The 23,650-nt window shown below is 46.0% G+C and overlaps 1 protein-coding gene across 1 annotated transcript in view; it reads right to left on the bottom strand.

The window, feature by feature from the left end:
• Positions 1 to 23,650, bottom strand: part of EPAS1 (endothelial PAS domain protein 1) — a 59,252-nt gene that overhangs the window by 32,170 nt on the left and 3,432 nt on the right. Inside the window, exons 2-3 of the mRNA XM_017512714.2 lie at positions 8,845 to 8,932; positions 6,142 to 6,609 (exon numbers count right to left, since the gene is read on the bottom strand). Of these exons, the coding sequence (XP_017368203.2) occupies positions 6,142 to 6,609; positions 8,845 to 8,932 (556 nt within the window). The remainder of the gene's footprint in view (positions 1 to 6,141; positions 6,610 to 8,844; positions 8,933 to 23,650) is intronic.

Genomic DNA, 23,650 nt, shown 5'->3' with positions numbered 1-23,650 from the left:
AAAAAAAAAAAAAAAAAAAAAAAAGTGAGACCTCTCATTGGAAAAATTAAACCAAGCCTGAGACCCTTTTAAATGCTCCAAGACTGCATATGCTGCACACCCTGGGTTCCTGGTTCAGTAAGTCTTTAGTGGGAACTGAGAATCTGTTTTTCCAAAAAGTCCCCAGGTGATGCTGACCCTGCTACTCATAGGACCACATGCTGAGAGCTACTGCCTCAGCTCAAAGGTCCTAGAGTGACCTTAATTAGCCTATGTTGGCAGGTGGTGACTTATTTTGGAGATGACTGAGGAGAGGTTTTCAGCACCACTTCAATCACACCAGATAGGGGACCACCTTCTATAGATACACAGAGGCCAACCCTGTGGTTTCTAGCCAACTGAGAAGATATTTTCTCTTCGATTTCTTTGATCTCAGTGGTAACACTGACTTCAAAATCTGGAGTAATCCCAAGACAACTCTATTTGGGTTAACTAGTCCCAGAGGAAATAGTCCTGCTTAAAATTTCCTGTTTTTAACAGTTCCAACATAGCCAAACTGGTTTCCACCCATGCCCAGTGCACTTACTTCCAGGAGGTGGCGAAATTGGCTACAGCAGCATCGGATCAGCTGGGCTCTGGGAGAGAGAGGGGCAATCTAGGGCCATGAAGGGAAACAGAATATCTTGGGCCTGAAGTCACAAGGGCTGGAGGACCAGGAAGCCAGCAAGGCTGGCCCCAGAGACCCTGCGACTGCAGGGCTAGGGCAGGGTCTCTTCCCTCTGTGGAACTATGTGCCCTCACAGCACCTGCTTATTCTCCTGGGAGCTTCTGAAGGAACCTGGCTAGGTCACTCCCAGCTTGGAGCTGAGGGTGAAAACTGTGGAGCCAGCAGGCAGACCCTTACCTGGGAGGCTCATGGCACAAATTTGCTGAAGACCCCTCTGCCTTTTCCCCTGTGAACATCGTGTCTTCCCTGATGTATCATTAATATCCTACTCAGTGTAACATACCTGGAAAAATATACTCATTCCCTACACCGTTATTAACTTTCTACTGTGTTTGTGTCTGTTTTATGCTAGGCACGAGGTAATCTGTCCATAAGTGTCACTTGTGTGCCCAGTCTTGTCCTAAGGAGAATCAGGGATACTGAAAGGTGTAAGAGCAATCTCTTCCCTCAAGGAATCGACAGACTGGTGAGGAAGACAGATAAACTGCTGTAAGGTGATGCAACAATCGAACATCAACTCTTGGTGAGAACAAAGCGAGGAGCCCAGAGTAGGTGCTCAATAAGCCACCAATCGGGTCCGTAAATCATCCTGGACTCTAGATCTCAGTTACTTGCTTCCAAGGACCCTTCAGGGTCTGACCCCAAAGTCGAGAGATAGGTCATTAAAACCAGAGGTGCTCTGCTGAGACGGCACATGCCCGTCCTGGGGAGCACAAGATTCTTTAATGCTAAAAATAGCCCCAGTAAACAGGCTTTGATGACTCCCCACAGCCAGGATATGCGCGGGCTGAGGTTTTGGAGCACTTTTTCCGGAGCATCGCTCATTTCCTTCAGGCAGCACCGCCCATGTGGGGTGGGACTTCCTGGGCAGCAGGGGCTGTGCATTGGGAGAGAGTGGGCAGAGTGGCAGAGCAGAGCTTCCTCAATGGTCTTGGAGACCAGGCTGCCCCATGGTGCTGCTAGTCAGAATGCTGGCTGCAATTTTATTCCACCAAGGTCACTTCGCCTCTTGTTCCCTACTTCAAGAAGTTCCAGGACTGCTCTGACTGTTCTTAAAGCCATTCTGATGGGGTCTTCCTGGTTGAAGATGTGCTTGGCAGTCACCACTTCGTGACCACCGCAGGGGCTTTCCCTCTAAGGCTCTGCCTAAACTGATTTCTCCTCCACCTGACCCAGGGTCTGGACCCCCAACCCCTGCCCTCTCAGATGCGCAGACTGCAAGAGCAATGCCAGTCAAGCCATGGGGAAATCATTCTGGGATTGCTTATTGGATCCTTAGCCATACCTTTAAATGCCACCATTAGCAGGCCTGGGCTCCTCTGATGCCTTTGACAGAAGGCATTGTGTCCTTCCTGATCTTCCTGGGCTCCCTGAGAGTTCTGAAGGGATTCATGCCTTTGTTCTCTGCATATATCTTATCCTATCCTGCCTCTCCCTACTACCCTTCATAAGATGTAGTACAGGACTGGGTTCAGCAAACACCTGTTGACTGACCAGACTTTTTAGTTTAAGTTAAGGGAATGATCTGAACAAAGTCAGTATCTCTAGAAGAGATTGTATATTAGCTGTTCTCATCCATGAACATCCTCACATGAATCAGCTTATTGGTTTCTTTCCAAACAGGACAGAAGGCAGCCTTGATTTGGAAAGTGGGTGGGACAAAGGGGTGGAGGTAGGGGTGAAAGTCTGGGAAAAGAAGTCTGAAAGTGGGGTGTGCAAGGGTACCAGAACATATATCTGCCTCCACAGTTCTTTCTTTGTCCCGCTTTTCCTGCATGGAAAGGTCATAGTAAGCCTTAAAAACTTTAAAATCACTTGTCTCACATTTTAATATATTTCCCTTAGAGATCAGGAAAACATAATCTCTCGTTACAACTGATGTCTTCGCTAAGCAAATGATGATGAATCTATAATGAAACTGGCCCTTCTCTTTAGAAACCTTGCTTTGTGCTGATCTCCAGCTCCATGGAAAATGAATTTGATTTTACCGTGTATGAGCCTGGGCAAGCCCAAAATTCAATTTTACAATGAAAAGCAAATTTTATATATTCACTGCTGTTTAATGCCCTCAGAATGCAGAGTTGACCCTGATTTGTTCATGGTTTGTGGGGCTCATCTTGAAAGAGGATTTAAGACAATCAAGTGGCATTTCCACCGATGTTCCTGTAAGAGTGTGTTCTGTCCTCAGCCCAGTGTGGAAGCTAATATCATAAAGCTATTGTTTCAGTTTGCTTCCTGTGATACGAATCTCAGTCGGCAGCCCAGACCCACAGCCTGAATTTCTCAACGTTGAGGTTTCCTCTCCAACATTCCCACACAGAACAGCCTACTGTGAAAATCAAAGGGAAGCATGTTACTAAGTAAAGAGAACCTTTTCTAAAGAAAAACCTGGTATTTTTTCGCCTTTTGAACTTTGAGGTATGCAACCAGCTATTTCCTATTATAAAGTGAGCCAAAATTGGTACTCACCTTTGTTAGAAATGCTTAAATAATGAATATGTGGGTGTTTTACATTGGAAAAGCATGACAACTCTGCATTTTGATAGAAATCACTAGAAGACAGGTTAGAGGATAGTAAGGATTTACATTGGGTGTTCTTTTACATCATTTCTCCAGAAGCCTATATTTAATATAAATCAATATATTTGTTTATAATAATTTTTATTTCTAAGCTATAGCTTATTGAGAGCTTAATAAGTGGCAGGCTACAGGATAAGGCCTTTTATATCTATAATCTCAATCCTTAAATATCATTGCAGAGTAAGCACCATTATTCCCTTTGTGCAGATGAGAAAACTAAAGCTCAGAGAAATTTTTACAACATTGCAGAGAAAGAAGGCTGCCAAACTAAGATTCCCATGCAGGTCTATCTGCCCACAAATCCTGTACTCTTCTTTATGATACTAAATGTGTTGGAAAAGCAAAAAGATCTTGTCTTACATTTCTGAAAATAATTCAACAATCAGTCTAGAGAATGTGTGGCAGGAGCCTGGGAGAGAAGTCAGAAAGGCAGGTGCTGAGAAACCATCTCCTCCCTCCTGGGCTGCACTCGTTCAATGAGAACTACTCCTTCAAGGACGCCAGGACCAGATGGCCAAAAGTAGAAACTTTTTATCCTTTTTCTTCATTTCTTTCCTTGGGACAGAGAGGACCAGAGCTGACAGGCTAAGGGCTCTAACTGGTCTAGGGCCGAGTCCAGCAAGAGGGCAAGGCAATTTGTGTCTACAACTTTCAACAGCTCCTGAGATGGGACAGATATGGGATGTCCCACCATGGCCACTCTGGTCCTGTCTCTGTGAGTATGTGTAGCACACAGGGGTTCACATCGACACACAGGGGCTCACACACACACAGGTAGATGTGCTCAGACAGCCCAGCCTAACTCGTGGCCTTCTCCAGACCGATCTTTGAACCACTGAGCCACTCAGCCTTTTAGGTGGGCAAGCATGGAAAACAAAGCCCTGCACCAGGGGAAAGGACAGGAATAAGCCTCTGAATGTGTGAGGACCTCCTCCCTATCACGCTGGCCCCCAGCTGCCTCGGCTGACCTTCGCTCCCCTACCTTCTCCCTTCCCCCACATCCCACACCGCAGCCCTTGTCAACATCTTTGCCTGACCAGGTTTACAGAATGCTGTTGCTGTCCTATGTCTGTTTTTCCAAAATTCAAGTGGACTTGAATTCCAGGTGCAGGTTCACCGTGTGCTAAGTGTGTGACTTTCAGCAATCTTAATCCATCTGTGTCTCACTTATCTGTGAAACAAGGAGAAACACTCAACGAGTCCAAATTCAGTCAGAGGTGTTCTACAATTAATATACAGGTTGACTGTCCCTAATCTGAAATTTGAAATGCTCCAGAATCCAACATAACATTCAAAGGAAATTCTCATTGCAGCATTTCAATTTCAGATTTTTGGGTTAGGGATGCTCAACTGATAAATATAATGCAAATATTACAAAATCTGAAAAAAATGTTTAAAATCCTAAGTGCTTCTGGTCCCAAGCATTTTGGATAAGGGATACTCAACCTGTATTGCCCCTTCTGAAGCTTTGTGTTGGTGGAGGAATTGGAGTGGTAATGAAGGAAGCAATGATTAATGCAAAGGAATGAATGTCTAAGAGCAGAATCTCAAGTATCACAGCAGGGAAGCAAAGGAGAGGGTTCTTACTGTGGGGAAGGGGCCTCCATCCAGTCATTAAATCCTTCACTGTCTACTCTTTATATGTAAAGATGACTGCAACATTAGCTGACGTTGCCTTCAGTTATCCAATAAGATAAGCCTTTTTAAAGGGAGGGGTACACAAATGCCCTGTGAGGCAGTCTCCTGGCCTTTCTCATATCCAGCAATCCAAGCCTTGCCAGGGCTCAGCCCACTGTTCTCTCTGCAGCATGTATGACAATGTACCTGCCATTGTCTTGCATTATTCTTTGAAAGTATTTATAGAGCATATCTTCCCCCTTGGCTCTCCTGCTCTTGCCTGCACATTTCGTTTCTTTAGGCCTCATCTTCCAACCCCAGACCCACTGAGCTGTCGTCCTATTTTCTGGAAGTCTGTCCCCCATATCCTTCCTGTACTCCAGGGACCAGAATAGTACATTCTGGCCTTGCCTCCCAGCCTCACACTGGATTCCCTCTTTCCAAGAATAGCCACTTCATAACAGGATGGCGGAATCTACCGTCTCCAAGGCACCAGGCTCACTCCGGAAAACTGAAAAACAACAGCAAAAGAACCTTCCCTCCCCGAGTGCCTCCCTCACGCTCACCCCTCGGACATTGTCCCCACCTGCAGCACCAGACCAGGCAGGGAGGAGCACCCCATCCTGCCCAGCATCCTTACAGAACTGACACCCTTGATGAGAACGTCACATAGGTGCTTTACAGACATCATTTCAGTCAATTCTCACAGACACCCTGGGCAAGAAGTTTTTTTAACCCCATTTTTTAGACGAGGAAACCAATATTCAGAGACACTAAATGATTTGCCTGGCCTAACTGGCTTCTAAGAGGGAAACGATCGTACGTATGGGCACACCTTCTTGCTACTCTGGAGAAGGCACTGGAAGTTAAGGATTAGAATGCTTCCTACGGATTCAATCTACTCTGGGGAACAGGTCTTGTGGCCAGATGGCAACACATGGATAAGTCAGCAAAAGCCGTTCCTGGTTCTCCCAGCCCCCGTGTCCCCTCCAGCTTCTGGGTAACCCTGGTCCTGTCCCTGCCCTCCTCTCACGGCTAGATTCACGGTGAAGGTCATTGCTGCAAGAGAGATGTTTAACATGTAGGAATAAAGCACTAATGATGGCGTTTCTGTGGGTGAAAGTTCTGCAGTGGGAAGAAAGACTTTCCAGCTCTGGCAGCAGAGGGGTCCCCCTGAGTATAGGAACATGCTGATAAGGCTGGCATCTGCCTAGCCTAGGGGAACCTGCTGGCCTTACCTGAGGAGAGGAGCTTGTGTGTTCGCAGGAAGCTGATCGCCAGCCGCATGATGGAGGCCTTGTCCAGATGGGAGCTCACGCTGTGGGGCAGAGGCAGCTCATGGGCCAGCTCATAGAACACCTCTGTCTCCTTGCTCCGTCGGCACCTCGCAGCATCCCGGGACTTCTCCTTCCTCCTTTCCGAGCTACTCCTAAGTGGAGAAGAAGAGGTTAGTTCCCGAAAGGTTACTGTCAGCCTATCATACCTCTGGCCAGGACTTCTCCATGGCCCCAACCCACAGTGCAGCCACCCTCCCTCACTGGACTGATCTGGGCTCACGCCAGTTGTCTGAGCCACACACAATCTCTTTTGTATTGTTAGCTCTGCTTTTGTGTGTGTTGGTGTCTTCCCAACCAACTTCCTCCTCTTGCATTCCCTGTTGAGGCCAGAACAGGGCTTCACATGGGTGGAGTCTGGGCAAAGACTTGCTGGTTAAATTAACTGCCAATGCCTTGGACCTGGCCCTGGATTATCGGGGATAGGGGTGAATGTCCAGGGATGGAAAGAGAAGCTATGATCAGTGGCTCAGACTACTTTGTCAGAGGCTTTTGAGAACAAGATAAAAAACTGCTTTAAGGTTCCTTTTCCACATAAGACACATTCAGAAAAAATTAAGAGTATAGTACTGGATGCTAGATCCTACATTATACCGGAGAGTGATTTCCACAGTAAAAACTGAAAATGCCATTACAGCCCAAGTATAGCCAGACATCCATCAGTCTAGAGTACCAACATGCATTCTGTCAAGGATTAAAAAGCAGTGGGCACACACATTTTCTCTCTAAGCCCTGCCAGCATAGGTTGCCAGTCTGTTTCAACCTCATTCTCCTCTTTGTTGCAGGATGGAAGGGAAGATGACAGATGACAGACACTGAAGCTTGCCTCTTTCAGGAAGTCCTAAAGAAATCCTGGACTTCATTTTTTTTTTTTTTTTTTTTTGGTGGAATTTTGCTCTTGTTGCCCAGTCTGGAGTGCAATAGTACAATCTCAGCTCACTGCAACCTCCGCCTCCTGGGTTCAAGCAAGTCTTCTGCCTCAGCCTCTAGAGTAGCTGGGATTACAGGTGTCCACCACCACGCCCAGCTAATTTTTTTGTATTTTTAGTAGAGATGGGGTTTCACCATGTTGGCCAGGCTGGTCTCAAACTCCTGACCTCAGGTGATCTGCCCTCCTCAGCCTCCCAAAGTGCTGGGATTACAGGCGTGAGCCACCACACCCAGCCAAAATCCTCGACTTTCTTAGAAAGTCTATGGCAAGTTCTAATACAGGCAAATTTAAAAGCCAGAATTTTTAGATTGGAATTCTAACTTCTCTGCTTGTTAGCTCTGTAAATAAATCATTTAAACTGTTTAGCTTCACTTTCCTCATCTGTAAAATGATAACAATAGTGCTTACCCTACAGAGTTAATTGTGAGGACTAAATGTGATAATTTATATAAAATCTTTAGCACTAAGCCTGCTTCAACTATAAGCAATCAATGTTAGCTAATACTAATTAAAAAGATGGCCATGAAAAGACAGTCATGAGGGTTAAAAAGTTACAAAACAGTATAGGAGATTCTATTATCTGAAATGTATGTATTATACATAATACTTCCTATAAATTACATAGGAGAAAGGCTAGACATATAATAACTATTATTATAGGTATCACTGACATAGTGCTTACAAGTACTGTTTTAAGCAATACTACTTTGGCTTATTTAAATTCACACAACTGCCCTTGGAAGTAGGCATTATTATTATTGTTATTGTTATTATTATATACCTAATTTGCATATGAGGAAACTGGCCCATAGAGGCCAAGTAATTCACCTGTGGCCTCCAGCAAGTAAATGGGGAAGCTGGACTTTGCACTGCAGGTGGGCCCCAGAATCATGGCACTTAACCACCAGTGACTGTCCTGTCTCCTTCTACTCAAAAATGTTAGCAGTTGCAGGGTAGTGAGGCTACGGAAAGGTTTTTTTTTTCCATTTTGTTTTGTTGTGTAATGCTTATCTGTATTTTATTAGGTTTCTACAAATAACCTAATATTGCATCTTTAATAAAGAAACAAGTCTGTTTTTTATTTTTTTTTAAAGCATCTAACTGGCCATGGTAGTATTTGCACCTGTAGTCCCAGGTACTTAGGAGGGTGAGGTAGGAGGACCATTTGGGCCCAGGAGTTCAAGACCAGCCTGGGCAATATAGTGAGACCCCATCTCTATAAAAACATAAATAAGATGAAAGTGTCCAATGCAGTCTATAGGTTTCAAGGCCTCAATCCAATCAGCTCTAGCTGGCCCACTCTGTCCTGCCATCTGAGATTTCCAGAGGCTGCTTCTTTTTTTGTTTGGTTTTGCAGCCTTTTATTTGGACAGAAAATCTGTATTTTGGGATTCATGGAATGTGGACATGCCTCTCAAATCCCTCAAGATTTGGGGCAGAAGCACTGTTTTGACTTTACAGCATGCTTCATTTAAAAAGACAGACCGTCCAGCTCTGTGGATGGATTAAGCATCATATACTCGGATTAAAGGACAAACTGTCTAACAGCTGTTGATGGTCAAGAAGAACCTTCAGAAAAATTGTGAAATGAGTGAAACTATTTTTCTTGTCCTGTCTCCCTTTTCTGCTTCCTTTATCTCATCCCTGTTTCCCTCTCTCCCTACCCCTGCACTCACCTTTCCTCGCCTTCTCAGGACTTGCCCTGATTAGACCTTTAGTGGTGGTTTTTATATTCGTCACTTCCATTTGCATTTTAATCCTGACCTGATTGTGGAGAAAAAGTTAAGGAATTGCGAGTATTCTGGCACAGGAAAGGAAGATGGGAAGAGGACAGGATGCTGAAATCACACACATCATGCCTTTGGGTCACGCCAGGTGAAAGATGCTGGATTTCATTCTCCAGCACTAACCCTTGTGCTCTCCAACAAAAGCATCATTAACACATAACCTCGTCATCAAGGGCCAAGAGAAGCCATCCTGGAGCAAAAGCAATCCCAGCACAGGCGATGGCATTAACACCAGTATCTGTATACACAAAGCTTCCCTCTGACTTTGCCCCTTCCTTAGAGTAGAAGAGGCAGAGAGGAAAAGCCAAGTAGGGGAAAGGCAATCTGGAGTCAGTGCTCTGATAATGGCATCTGATATGTGAGTCTTGCCTTGTGCCTGGTCCTGTACCAAGAAACTTTCACATATTATCTCAATATACTCTCACTAACAACAAAATAAAGCAGGTATTAACACAATTTAGAGACATGGAAACTGAGGCTCAGACATAATATGTCATTTGCCCAATGTCACAAAGCCAACGCCTACATAAGCCATTGAAGGGTTTGTAGTCATTGAGCAGACACTTAGAAGTCCTGAGACACACAGGGAATCCCTATCTAATTCCATCCTTGCAATCAAGTGAAGTGGGCAAGATAGGTATTGTCACTGTTCCTCTTTCACAGATCTGGAAACAGACACCTGAGCAGGTAAGTTACTTGCCTAAAGCAATCCGGCTCATTAGCAGCAGAGCTACAGCTAGAACCCTCCTCTTCCTAGGCCAATACCCTCTTCACTGCTTAACTGTAGGAGATAGTGGCTTTAGCAAGAAATAAAGCAACACCTTGACTTCCAGAAAAAGAAAGATTGAGAATCTTAGGCAGCCTCTTGGTTCAAAAGTCAGGGAGGTAGGATTTCAGCTGAACCTAAAAGGACAGATAATACCCTTACAGTTTTAGGAGTTCAGAAAGCACTTTTTCTTACATGTGTTATCTCATTTGGTCCTCACAGCAACGCTGAGAGATAGAAACTATCATCCCCATTTAACAGATAAGGATGTGGAGATTGAGAGAGATTAAATAATTTGCTTAAAAACATCATCTAAAACCTAGTTCTGGGTCCAAGATCAAAAGTTTTTCCATTGGCAGCAAGGAAACTGTCATTTATTGTACAGCTTTGATGTTCCCAGTGGTCTGCTGATACTTTCCCAGAAACTGGATGTTCACACATACTTTGGAAAGAAGAGAAAGGCTAAGACTTTTTTAAATATGGTGACAAAAATTTCATGAGGGGAAACTCTGTCTTTAGGTGAGCACCCATTCACCTTAGGAGAACACCTGGAACATTGAGTACGACTAATAACCAGCATCAGAGTTCACATGGGGTCCGAGGGGAAAGAAGGGAACTCCGTGCTGTGAGCCTTGGCAGACACAGGTGCGGGTCACAGTAGTGCTGTTAATGTGGTGGAATGTTCATATGAACATATCCTGGAGTGGGGCCCCAAGATGTCTGTCACCAGTAACACTGAGGGGTTGGTTGCGTAATTAGCTAGACTTTTAGAGTGATTAGGACTCACATGCCTATTGCCTGTGGCCATCCAGGTATCAAAACAATATGCCTATTACCCTATAAGGTTAAGTGGCTTAGAAGCAGAATGGATTTCAGCTGGTCAAGGAGATGACTGAAGCTAATTAAGCCGGCTGGGATCAGTCTATGAGTTGGTGGTGAAATTCTAAGCTGGTGCCAATTTGCAATAAGCTGCAAATGGAGGAAATAAAGGTCAAATGCAATTGGGAGAGGTCTAGTGACACTTCCATGAGGCTGGAGGTCTAGTGACACTTCCATGAGGCTTGTGGCTGCTGCACAGGGGCTGCCTGATGGGAGAAACACACCCAGCTCCGGGATCCAGAGATGAGGAAAAGTCATAGGTCCCCATACTTATTAGTAGTTGATTGCTTCATGGATCAAATGACAGCGAACCACACTCAGTGGTTCCGTTTTGCCACTCACTGGAGTCACCAGAGGAGCCTTAAAAAACAGATGCCTGGGTTCTACCCCCAGAGATTCAGATTTAATAGGTCTCAGGTGCAGGCTAGGCAATGGGCATTTTAAAAGCTCCCCATGTGATGCTCATGTGCAGCCAGGGCTGAGGACCACTGTTCCAAAGCAGCCAGTTTTTAAAGGTAGGATTATGTGTATGTGGGGGGGAAGGCAGATGGGGTTGGACTTAAATGTTTTTGGAGATGCAAACAGCTATGTCATCTTTCTCAAAGTGAAGGAAAAAAAAGGAAAGTGATATTTATTTAGCACCGGGGCTAGGTGTATATTTAATAAACAGTCTCATTTGATCCTCAATGATGCAGTGTTACCAGCCCCATTTTTGCAGAGCGGTGGTTCTCAATTTTAGCCTGCATCAGAATCACCTGGAGGACTTATTAACACATAGTTTTCTGGGCCTGTGATCACGAGTCTGTGGAAGACTGATGCCCAGATCCACTTCCAAAATGTACCACACTCTTCCTCCACCATGCACTGTGTCCACATTCACTGTGTCCTGCAAATGTGAAGTCACCATCATAAGCCAAACAGTTATTTATCTAGGAGTTGGTGTGACCGCCGCTGTACCACACACTATGGCTAATGGGAAGAGGGAGGTGAAGATAAGGAGACATCTGAAATAACGCCACATAAAAGGTGGCTACCCTTCAAAGAAGCCACCTTGGGAGAAGCCTATAACTGAATGCTGGCCATTGCTCTGTCTTTTGGGAAGTCCTGTTAGAATTAACTTCAGAGCCACATAAGAAAATCAGATTTTTTCTTCAAAGGACACACTTCATTTCAATCCCCAAACAATATTATCCAGTTTACCCACCCCGTTAGTCACCGGACTTAGCTGTGGATGGATTGTGGTTGTTTGATAGGATAAAATGTACCCTTAGAAGGTAAGGCTTTGCCACAATTGAAGGTATTGAAAAGAATGGTCTTAGCTCTGAGGGCCATTCCAAAGGAGTGCCAAAAATGTTTGAGATGAAAGCAGTGTTCAGTGGCCAGCATTCTGGACACATTCTGATGTCCAAAGGCTGCAGTGATCAGTAGGGCAATCTATCACATAGGGGAGGAAAGGTATCAGTGTTAGACAATGAAGAGAGAAAATAAGCCAAGCATGGTGACTCATGCCTATAATCCCAGCACTTTGGGAGGCTGGGGCAGGATTGCTTGAGCCCAGGAGCTTGAGACCAGCCTGGACAGCATAGCAAGAACCCATCTCTTAAAAAAAAAAAAAAAAAAAAAAAAATTAGAAATTAGCTGGGTATGGTGGCATACACCTGTGGTCCCAGCTACTCAAGAGACTGAGGCAGGAGGATCCCTTGACATGGGAGCTCATGGCCACAGTGAGCCATGCCCCACTGCACTCCAGCCTGGGTGACAGAGTGAGAACCCATCTCAAAGCAAAACAACAAAAAGTTACAAATTCAGAACAGAAAATATTAAATTAGCAAATTCAGAAGAAGCTGGCCAGATCAGACAGACTTTGACAAGGGAAAAAGGGCTTTAATATGCTTTAATACACACACCTCTCCTGAGAGGCATGGTCTCTATCCTGAAAGAGACCACAGCTCATCTGGGAGATAAGACTAATAATCCAGACTAGTATATCAAAAATCTACAAGACGGGACAAAGAAGAGGGAAGACATGAAGCTGCAGTGGCTAAAACAGAGGTAAATGCTTTCACTTGCCACTTTCCTGAAGGAGGAATCCTGGAAAGCATCTCATACCTCAGCCTCCCAACCTCCCCTCTGCTGGGGCTGAGCCTCCAGCTCTGACCTACTCTGATGGTCTTTGTCCCAGGAGCAGAGGGCCTGGATTGCATTTGGAGCTGACAGTAATGTCTGGGGCACACCCAACGTGGCCCTCTAATGGTCAATTCTGCCTGGGCTGACTGGAGATGCTTATCCTCTGGCCCGCTCAGCCCCAGGCAGCCTTGTAGAAGAGAGCAGCGGATTCAATTACTAAGCAGCGCATCTGGGGCTTCAGATAACCCAGCTCTTTACGTAACCGGAGGACACATGGACTTCCCAGCCCAGCTGGGAAAAGCTGTGCATACACAGGAGTAATCATAATGAACTGTCCCTGTGCTTAGCTTCATCAAGCCCAAGATTTAGTTGGTGCTACAGTCTGAATGTTTGTGTCCCCTCAAAATACTTATGTTGAAATTCTTACTCCCAATGTAATGATATTTGAAAATGGAACCGTTGGGAGGTGATTAAGTCATGACAGTGAAGCCCTAGTGAATGGGATTAGTGCAGTTGTAAAAGAGGCCCAGCGGAATCCCCTCACCCCTTCCACCATGTGGAGACACAGCAAGAAGGCACCATCTATGAACCAGAAAATGGGCCCTTACCAGACACTGAATCTGCCAGCATCTGGATATTGGACTGCCTGGCATCCAGAACCATGAGAAATGAAACTGCTGTTTATGAGCCACTCAGTTTATGGTATCTTGTAGCAGCCCAAATGGGCTAAGACGGTGGGGCATTCTTTAAAATCTACATATTAGTGAATAGTACCACTTTATATTTGGATCACACATTACAGTCTGTAAAACACTGTGTGAGTCAATCTGGAAATCTGTAACGAAACTTATAAATTTCACACAGTAGAACAGGAAGAACAGCTACCATCATTCCCATTTTAGACATAAGGAAAAACTGAGGTTTAGAAAGGTAATGGGAGTATGTGGAACTGGAACAAAACCCCCGAGTTCTGGCTTTTTCAAGGCCCTATGAACAGACAGCCTGCTGCCAAGCAGCGCTGGACATGCGGCACGATTACAAGCAGACCTTCATTATCTGTCCATCATATAACCTAGCTTTTCCCAACACATAATTTCCTTTTTAAAAATGCCTCGGTGAAGATAAGGGTAATGCATATTTAGTATAAGCAACTTCAAAAATACAAAAAGTTATGAAGAAAATGAAGTGAGATCTCATTGGATTTATAAATTTTTACTTTGCTGTTTTTACTTAACAGGATGTCCCATTATTAAAAATTCTTTCAAAATATTCATATTAGCCCAGTATATCATATCATGTGGCTGGACCACAATGCATTTTACTATTCCCTTATTGCTTTTCAGTTATGGTTTCTAATTTTTAGCTGTTATAAATAACACTATGATGACTACCTTGGCATCAGGTATTGCTTATTTTTTATAATAAAAGATAAGCATCCAGCTTGCTGCTAGCTCCCCATAGCCACCTCACAGTGACCCCACCCTCACCCCATGAAAGCTGAGTCAGCAGATTTGGCAACATTGGCATCCTCAGGACCACAGCCAGCATTACTGAGCTCAGAGCACGGGTTGCGCTGCTTCAGAGGGCAGTACCATGGGGAAGGAAGGCAGAATGCGCAATGGCCCCAGCCTTGGACCCAGGCTCAGCCCCCTTTCCCCATCGCCAGCTCTATCTAGGCTGCTTCTCTTCCTCATGCTATCTGCAGGTCAAAGCATCTGAAGAGAGAAGACCAGCTGTGCTAAGACTGGAGGCTTCCTTTGACTCTAATCCAGCTCTGAGAAGAGGGCCACCCTTGTTGATCAACGGGACCTCTTCCCCCAGTGTAAAATAAAGTGTTCTTTCCATCTTTCCCACCCCTTATCTTATCCACTGCAGGGATGTATAGAGAAGACTCCGTGCCGTCTTTGCTTATGAAAAAGTGGGAGAAAGCCAGTAGGTGCAGGAGGCATTTGCCTGCCTCTCCACTGCTCTCTGCAGCCTCTGAGGTCTGCCACTGCTGGACTCCTGACACCACGCAGATTTCAGCTAAGGGACTAATTAACCTCAGCAAGCTGAGATACTGACTATACAACCTGGAAACAACAACATGTGACTCTTTCCGGTTAGTAAAGAACTGCCTCTGTTTAATCCTGAATCGATCTTGTGGGGCAGGTATATCACTCCCATTTTACACATGAGGAGATAGACCCCAGGGATGTTGGTGGCATGCCCAGCCATCACCAGTGATGAAGCCAGCACTCAAACCTGGATCATGTGACCCTAAATCCCATATTCTTGATTGTAATTGGGTGACTTCCCTACAAGGCCAATAAGCAAGTTCCTATTACTGGCTCAAAAAGTTAGCTGAGCTGGGTATATTGAGGGTGAAGCCTTCTAGGATGCTAAATCTGATGAGTTTTTTGAAACACACAGTTGGTGTGAGAAGCAACAAAGTGAGACACGCTGGCCACCCTCTTGCCTGAGGTCAGCCCCTCAGCGGGCAGACCAGCCCCTTGAGATAGTTCTCAGCCTGGAAAAGTCTTTATTTAAAAAAAAAAAAACAAAAAGGGTTTGTACTTTTACTTTGCTTGTGGAGTCTACAGCTGCCACAGATTGTTTCCTTCTCAGTAGACTGTTTTCTTTGGTGCCACCTCTCTGGGCTTGGAGGTATTTCCCCACACTCAGGCTGTTACCAGATCTGATTTAGATTTTTTCCTTAGGGCTTCTACCCATCAGGAGCCTTCTTCCTTTGGATCTCACAAGCTTCCAGCAGCACAATCTGTGGTTTGGCTCAAACCCTTATGCCTGTGCTGCCATCCTGTTCCTACAACACTGCCTTCAGCTAAGAAAATTGACAAAGAAATTGCCAGCAGTAGAATCAAGAAGAAAGGGCCTGAGATGTAAGTTTGCTTCCTCACTATGAAGCACACTCCCTGGGGAAAGTGGGGAGCAGCTTCACCCCACTTCAGCCTTTAGAGGGGACTTAGCTCCTGCTGCTGCCCCTCCCACTCCCTGCCCGGAATACAATCTCTCTCCATCTCCTATGTCTGCCTGTATTACGCTCATACTTCAAGAGTGAGCATCCGCTTCCCCCAGGAAGACCTCACCTGTGCTGACTTCTCCTCCAAGTCCCACTTCAGAGATTCCACACACACAATTCAGCCCTGTGTTGCTCTCCATTGATTTCACCTCTGTGGCTTCTGTCTGCCTAACTAGACCACACACTTTCCAGGGAAAGAACCCCACACCTGTTCTTTTGGTGTCCTCTAAAGCATCAGTAGCACAAAGTGGTACAAACTAGAGACATCGGATACAAACCACTTCAATGACTTGAGTTCTGCAGATTCCTCAAAGCTGCTCACTGTTCTAGATCTTTCCTAAGAATTCTAACCCAGCTCTTGATTAGAAGAAAAGGTTTCCATCTGGGAAGAGTCACCCTGTGGACACTCAAGGTGTACGTGTGTATGTCGGTGTTTGTCACCTCTGTCAATCAAATCTGGGGTCTGAACGAGTGCTGCTGACCACTGCCTGTGGAGTCACCCAGAGCAGCACCTCCCAAACTTTGCTGTGGCCAGGAATCACCCAGGGATCTTGTTACAGGGCAGGCTTAGGAGGGTCTGGGCTGGAGGCTGGCATTCTGCCTTTCTAACAACCTCCCAGATGCTGCCGATTCTACTGGTCTGTGACCTCACACTGAGTAGAAAGAGACCCAGAGACACGTGAGATCTTGAGACTGAAGATGCCAACTGGCAAGGTTAGTGCTGTCTGCTGCCATCCTAATCTGAGGCACATAAAGTCCAACAAGTCTGATCTCTCTTGCCAGGAAGAATCCTGTTCTCTTTGTATCTTTCTTTATGGGATTTTACTAAGCCCTACATTGACGTCCCTCTCCTCCTTCATGTCTTCCCTACCTGTATCATTTTATCCCTTCCTACGTCTTTAAAACCCACCCCTCAGGACCAGCTCAAGCCTACTTCCTCCAGCAGTGTCCCTGGCCCCTTAGCAGCATTCTCCAGGGCACTTCCTGCCCACATTACTCACACGCTCTTATTAAAGGCCTCCCTGTCTTGCTGGCTTTTCTATGCAAATGTCCTCCTATAACTGGACTGTAAGTACCTGGGGAAGGGCACAGACACAACATCTTCTACTTTGGTGTATCCTTCACTGGAACCTGGACCAGAGCAGACAAACTAGGTAAATATTTGCTAACAGATTGTGAAAGACAATCAATCAAAAAATGTCCTTTACTCTTTTCCTTTCCCTCTCCAGGAGGAAAGAAAAAGTGATCCCAGCTGCCTTGGCCTCCATCCCCAGCCCAGCCTAGCTCCTCTCCCGGGTGCTGCAGCTGGGGCAGCTCAGATTTTATTTCTCTCTCTGCAGCTCCTCTTCCCTTCAGTGAAGAGTTAAAACATCGGGAAGGCTCCTTCCCACTTGGAAATCTCCATTTCCTCCTGCAGCGTGAACAAGAGAACTCTATGGACAGAGGCTGAGCGAGCCAACTGCGCAGGGAGTGAACTCACTCTGAATGGTGCTGTTCTAACACCCGCCAAGTCAAGTCATTAAGATGCCATCCCCGAGGTGCAGCCCCCAGCGTCACCTCTGGATATCCATATCCTCAAGCCCGCCAGCAGAAAAGATGAATGGTGAGCACAGAGCTGGTGAAAGCAAGCTCTTTCATGAGCAGGGCATGAGAGGACCTCTCTGGTTCTTCTAAGGTGGGGGTGGGGTACTCCAGAGTAGAAGTTGTCCTCCTCTCTCCCACTGCCGCCTCTACCACACCAAACTAAAATTAACCCTCAGATTTACAGGGAGTTACCCAAATGATTGCTCCACAAAAGGCAACCAAGAAGGGGGGGTGGGTAATAACATTAGAGAAAATATCTGCAATGCCAAAAATAATCACTGTGTCATGAGAAAACAGAGCTGGGCTGCCTCAGAGGCCAGCACTGGGTATATACAGGAAGGAGGGGGCAGAAATTCCCCTGGCAGTGTCATCAAACATTCTGGATGGAAAAAGGCAGGGGGGTGGGGGAGGTGAAGGGGGTGGTGACGTGCATAACCAGGACAGGCAGTTGTCAGAAAGAACTCTTTTCAAGTACAGAATATGATTTTAAGTGTCAGTTCTCTCTTCCTTATTTCAGATACTTTAATTTCAAAGAAAACAACTTTTGTTTAGACTTTTAATCAGGACTGATGCTTGATCACATGCTAATAGTGAAATATCCTAGGATCTGCCTTACTAATCCCAACATGTTGCAGAACTTGTGGCTCCTGGAATTTGAAGTATTTCAAAACAGCAAGAGAAGCGGGAGAAAGCACAGGATCCCTCACTTCCTACCCCCATCCCATAACCCCTTCTCCCCTCCCTATTAAAAAAAGAAAAAGGAAAAGGAAAAGAGAGGAATGAGCTGGTAGAGAATCTCTCTGGGGCTTCCTTTATAAAGAACCCTGATCTGAGACCTGTTCACATGTCCAACATTGTGGGATCTGATTCATGCCACAGTGCAAGCACTTGCTTTCTCCCAATTCTGCCCCCTCTTGCTCTGATGAGAAGTGAGATGTCTGTGCACATTTCCATTCCTTTGTAAAGAAGTCATCAAAAGCCACAGGAAATGCTCAAAGTCTTCTCCAAATTTATATCATGGTCTCAAATGATAACATTGAGCAATTTGGGAAACAGAATTGTACTTTTTCCCCCAGCAATGGCTTATTCCTTCCGCTATTCAACATGTATTAGTGATTCCCTCTTCCTATGCTGGGGCTGTGAGCAGTAGAATGAAACGTAGAACAACTGTCCCTGACCTCAGGGTGCTTGCAGAGAAGTGAAGAGTCAAGTCCTGAAGAGTGGGCTGAACAGTCAGTGCTGTAGGAGTTTGGGAGGAGAAAGCCTGCGAGGCTGGAGAAGACAGGGAGACTCTGCTGGAGGCAGGCTTTGAAAGAAGAGCAGGACACAGGGAGGCAATCAGGATGGCAGAGGAATGACAAAGATACACTATGGGAATGGGCAGAGGTGCCAGTGGTTGGGAAACAGGCTAAGAAAAGGGAGCAAGGCAGTGAGAGTCTGGGTGGGCAGAACACATTCATTAAACAGACCTTGCTGCGTATCCAGGAGGTGCCAAGTGCACAAAAGGGCTTTAAACAAAAGGACAGGTAGCTAAATTCAGATGACCAGATCATGGCCTAGCCTGTTGTCTGATTCATGGCTGAGGTGCCAGGTGGTGGGCAGTGCCAGAACCCAACCTCCATGCTCCTCTTGCTGGCCAGGCTTTGGCCCTGCTGGACAGCAAATACGAGAACCCCTCTTTTCTTGGCACCAAAGCCAAGGAAAATGAAACCCTCTGTTGGAAGCTCTAAATATGGCAGCAACCCTTGGGCTGCCACAGGCTGGAGCCTCAACTTAGTCCACAGAGACCTCTGCAAGGCATTCTTGCTGAACAGTAACTCATAAATGTTACCCTTGGGATGAAAAACAAGCTTCACCCAGGACACACGCCCCCTCTGGCTCTGGTGGCATTTTATTTATTTCCACAGACCTTAGTCCCCATCTTCTGTTTTCCCTTCCCCCCCCCCCTGCTTTTTTTGAGATGGGGTCTTGCTCTGTTGCCCAGGCTGGAGTGCAGTGGCATGATCTCAACTCACTGCAACCTCCGCTTCCCGGGTTCAAGTGAGTCTACTGGCTCAGCCTCCTGAGTAGCTGGGATTACAGGTGTGTGCCACAATGCCCGGCTAATTTTTGTATTTTTAGTAGAGATGGGGTTTCACCATGTTAGTCAGGCTGGTCTCTAACTCCTGACCTCGTGATCTGCCCACTTTGGCCTCCCAGAGTGCTGGGATTACAGGCGTGAGCTACCATGCCAGGCTGCCCCTCACTTTCTTTACCACTGACCAGGAGAATAAAATTTCAATCAGACCTTGGGGCAAGGAGCAGCTCGTCAGCCCACCACCTTTTACCCCAAACTGTTTTCAGCTTGTCACTCCCTCATTTCAAAATGAAAATGGCTTCCTGTTATCCTCATGAATAAGTCCAAGCTGAACATGAACATGCTCCTTGAGGTCTCCCAGCCCTTTCCAAACGTAGCTCCTATGAGCCTGCAGCTCCATGCCTACTCCAGCCAGACCACACTGTGCCCTGCTGCCCCCCAAACTCAGCACCCCTTTCTGCTGCCCAGCCATGTCCCAGATGATTTGTTCCACTTGAAATGCTTCTTCCTTTCTGACCTTCTAAACCCTATAGTTTGAGAGCTAACATAAGCCTGCCACCTCCACAGAGGCTTTTCACAGCATCCCACTGAGCCCACACCGGTGTCTGCTCCTCGCTCCTGCCCGGAACACTTAGCGAATCTGTGCTACTTCACTGCCAGATGCCATCACTTTGTTAGTCCTTCTTTTAAAGTTCTCTAAGGGCACAGGCAAAATGTCAAACTTCTCATTTGTCAAAGTACCTTATCCCAACAATAATAGTGTCATATGGCTCATTCAGTTATGGTATGGCGAGCTGGCATGATGATTAAACTAGCCATGTTCGCCCAGCCGTGGATCAGTATTGCAAAGTTCCAGTACTTTCATACTTTCCAGTAGAAAGTGGATTAATAAAGGGGAATGATGGTGGTTATATTCATCACTAGGTTGCTGAACACCCTATGACTCCTCACTGTCCCCAGGAAACAAATCCCTATATCCTAAGGATATTTTCACAAAGAAGTAGCTGACTGTACCTGCTATCCACATCATGTGTATGTTTCATGAGCCAGCTGCTAGTCAGCTCTCACTGACACAGGTGAACAAGTCCTGACAAGGGCAGACCCCTCCCCTCCTGGCCTATTCCATCCTTAAGAGGCCAGGGAGGTTTCTGCCTTAGATCCCACCTCCTTGACACTACAGAACAATCTCTTGCCCAACACCCGTGGCCCAGAGACCTCACCTCACATGTGTAGGTGCCCTGCTTAGACTCAGATTTCTGGCAGAGAGGATGCCAGGGCTTGGCCAGGGTTCCACCCTTCTGGTGAATATGACATGGAGGTGAGAAAATGGGCCAATCCCCAGGGGGAAAAAGCACTGATACAAAAATCCTAAGAAATGAAACAAAAATAAAAAACCCAGTGACAACTCTAAAGATCAGCAAGCAGGGCTAAAGAACAGCCCACACTTTGGAAAAAAACACTCCATTAGCCCAAACTTCAAAAAGTCCACTGCACTTCACTCCACCCCCCAGCCTTCGACATCCCCCCAAGACACTCATCAGACCAGCAGGGGGTTAACAGAACCCAGCTGCCCCTCTTATCTGGCTAGCCTGCTAATGGCAAATCTCTGCTACTGAGGTTCTGTCAGTGATTTCTGCAAATCACTTTTATTAGAGATAATGTCATCTTTACCTCATTATCCAGCCCAGCGGTCAAACAGAAAACAAGTTGATTTTTCTTTTCTGTGAAACACCAGTTCTGTCCATTAACACTGACAGGTGACAGGGAACTGAACCTCCTGGGCCACTCTTCTCAAGAGATTTTGGTAATAACTTAGCACGTAACCCTCTTTTTCCTGGGGCAGGCAGAGCACACCCCACAGCCTCTTCCCCAGAGCCTCTAAAGCAATGGTTGGTTTCTGTGTTTGTGATGCTCACTGCCCTGGCAGCTCAAGAAGGGGTCGCTGGTGACACCGTGGCCGGCCCACCTGCACACTCAGCTCCGCCCAGCAGATAAAACAGTTGAATAACACCCAGGCAGGCGAGTGCAGGAGCACTGTTAATTCTACTTTGTGCAAAGCAGTAATTAACATGTGAGTCAGCAGCAGAGAAAGACTTTAAGCCCGGGGAAAAAAACAGCCCCAAAGTCCTGAAGCCTCCGAGGCAGCGCCGTGTTCGATTAAACGATTTAGAAGATTAGCGTGGTGGACGGAGACCTGAGTGGAGGTGGTATGAAACTGCAGTGCTCTTCCTGAGTTGTCTCTCAGCTGCGTCCAGGACACTCTGATTTTTGGTGCCGGTTGGTAGAAAGAAAAGGTTCATTTCTCAAGAATCAACTCAGAAGTGGTCTTTTCTGTCTCCCTGCTTAGTTGTTTCCCTTAATTATTTTTAAACCTCGGAGGTTTGGCTTCATTGGAGTGACGTCTAATGGCCACAGAGATCCTGACAAATGCATGTGTTCTTTTCCCATGGTGGTCTGCCAAACCCCACAACTCTATGTCACCTAGAGGAAAGATCTAAAGTAATCAGAGTTCTAAAATGCCACCCTTACATAGCTAAAACAGTTTCTTTTTAGTAAAAAGGCAAGTACTCCTTGGCATTTTAGCATTTTTGTAAAAAGTACAGCTCCTTGGAATTTAAATCACATCTGGTCTTTGTTTGATGAGCTCCGGCTTTCATTTATTTAACAATTACTGAGTGTCTACTACATGGCAGGCACTGGGGATAGAAAAGGGAAGACAGATCCCTGCCCTCCAGGGGCTGACAGCCCAGTCAGGGAGACAGGCTGAGCAGACCAGGCCAAGGGCCTGTGCCAGGCAGAGGCAGCTGGACTGCCCAGGCTTGAGGGCTTGAACACTTACTCTATGACCTGAGGCAAGTTACTTAAGTTTCTCCAAACCTCAGTGTCCTGTGGAAACAGTCATTCTACAAGTGCCTGCCTTACAGAGTTCTTGTGGCGAATACGAAATACATACATGTAACATGCTGAGAACCATTCCTGACACATAACACACACTCAATAGTGTTGAGGCCATTGCCACAGAAGTCAGGAGCAAGTGCTCAGGGAGCAAGAAAGATGACACAACCCAATGGGGGGAAGAAAACAAGGCTCCTAGAGGGTTTTCCCAGTTGTGAATTTAAGGGCAAAGGGGAGTTAGCCAGGAGAAGGAGGTGATAAAGAAGTCCCAAAAAGGCAGGGCAAAATCAGGCCTGGTGAGGCTATGGTTGTAGGAGCACAGGTCTTGCCAATGGGGGCTAAGCTCCAGAACAATGTTCAGGACCGTCGCTGCTGAGGTGTCCCAAGGTACCCTCAGCCGGAAGCAGAATCCTGGTTTAGCTAAACCATGGGGCAACCCTATTGTGGCATGTCATCTATTTTTGCATTCCTTGTGCTTTGACAATGAGATGATTGTGTGGATATTACAAGAGGTGATTATCTCCATGGGCACTGAGCCTGTTTTAGCGCAAAGACCTTGCTTTGCCAGAGCCAAGACTTCTGAGGTCACAGCTAAGTTGCCAATTCTAGAGAACCTCTAACAAACCTCAAGGCCACTGGGAACCCTGCTCTTTGGAGAATGGCTTATTTTAAAAGATAAGCTACACTAAGCAGGTGCTAGGCAGAAGTTAGCCTGGACTTGGGAGAGCCTCAGTCCAGGGACAGTGCACTACACATCTATGTGTGCCTAGCTCTGTGTGTAGGGACTTGAGGGCAGAGAAGAAGACAGCCTGTGCTATGAAGTGATAACAGCTCGGAAATGGAGCTGGATTCTGGATTCTGTAAAGCCTTTTACCCTAGATCTCTGTGGGAATGGGAGTGCTTGGTGAAGCTCCTGCCATCTCGGGGGCAAGGGCAGAGGGCACAGAGCTTGTTTGATTCTATCGTGATTTAAAGCATTAAGATGGAAACTTGGAGGGAAAGTTTCAAGAAAAGAGAAACAAAATACTACTGATGCTTCTACATGTTACAACAAACATGTGGCATCATCAATGGTTTGGAACCTCGATCAGAATGTGTTCAGCAGTTACATATTATTAGTTGGATTTAAGTCATTCTGTGAATGATTCATCTCAATGCCTGTAGATGAACTTCTTGGCTGTGGGGCAATAGTTAGGGAATTTAAAATGTGTAATATTCCACAGAGACAGGCAGAAGCTATGCAGACAGCCAGTGGTGTTTTTGTCTTTAAGATTGTGTGTGTGTGTGTGTGTGTGTGTGTGTGTGTGTGTGTGTGTGTGTGTGTGTTTGAGATGGAGTCTTGCTCTGT

Source organism: Cebus imitator, unplaced genomic scaffold (assembly GCF_001604975.1).
Source record: "Cebus imitator isolate Cc_AM_T3 unplaced genomic scaffold, Cebus_imitator-1.0 Scaffold476, whole genome shotgun sequence".
Classification (NCBI taxonomy): domain Eukaryota; kingdom Metazoa; phylum Chordata; class Mammalia; order Primates; family Cebidae; genus Cebus; species Cebus imitator.
The sequence above is the reverse complement of the archived record's forward strand: the minus strand, read 5'-3'. Positions and strand labels throughout refer to the sequence as shown.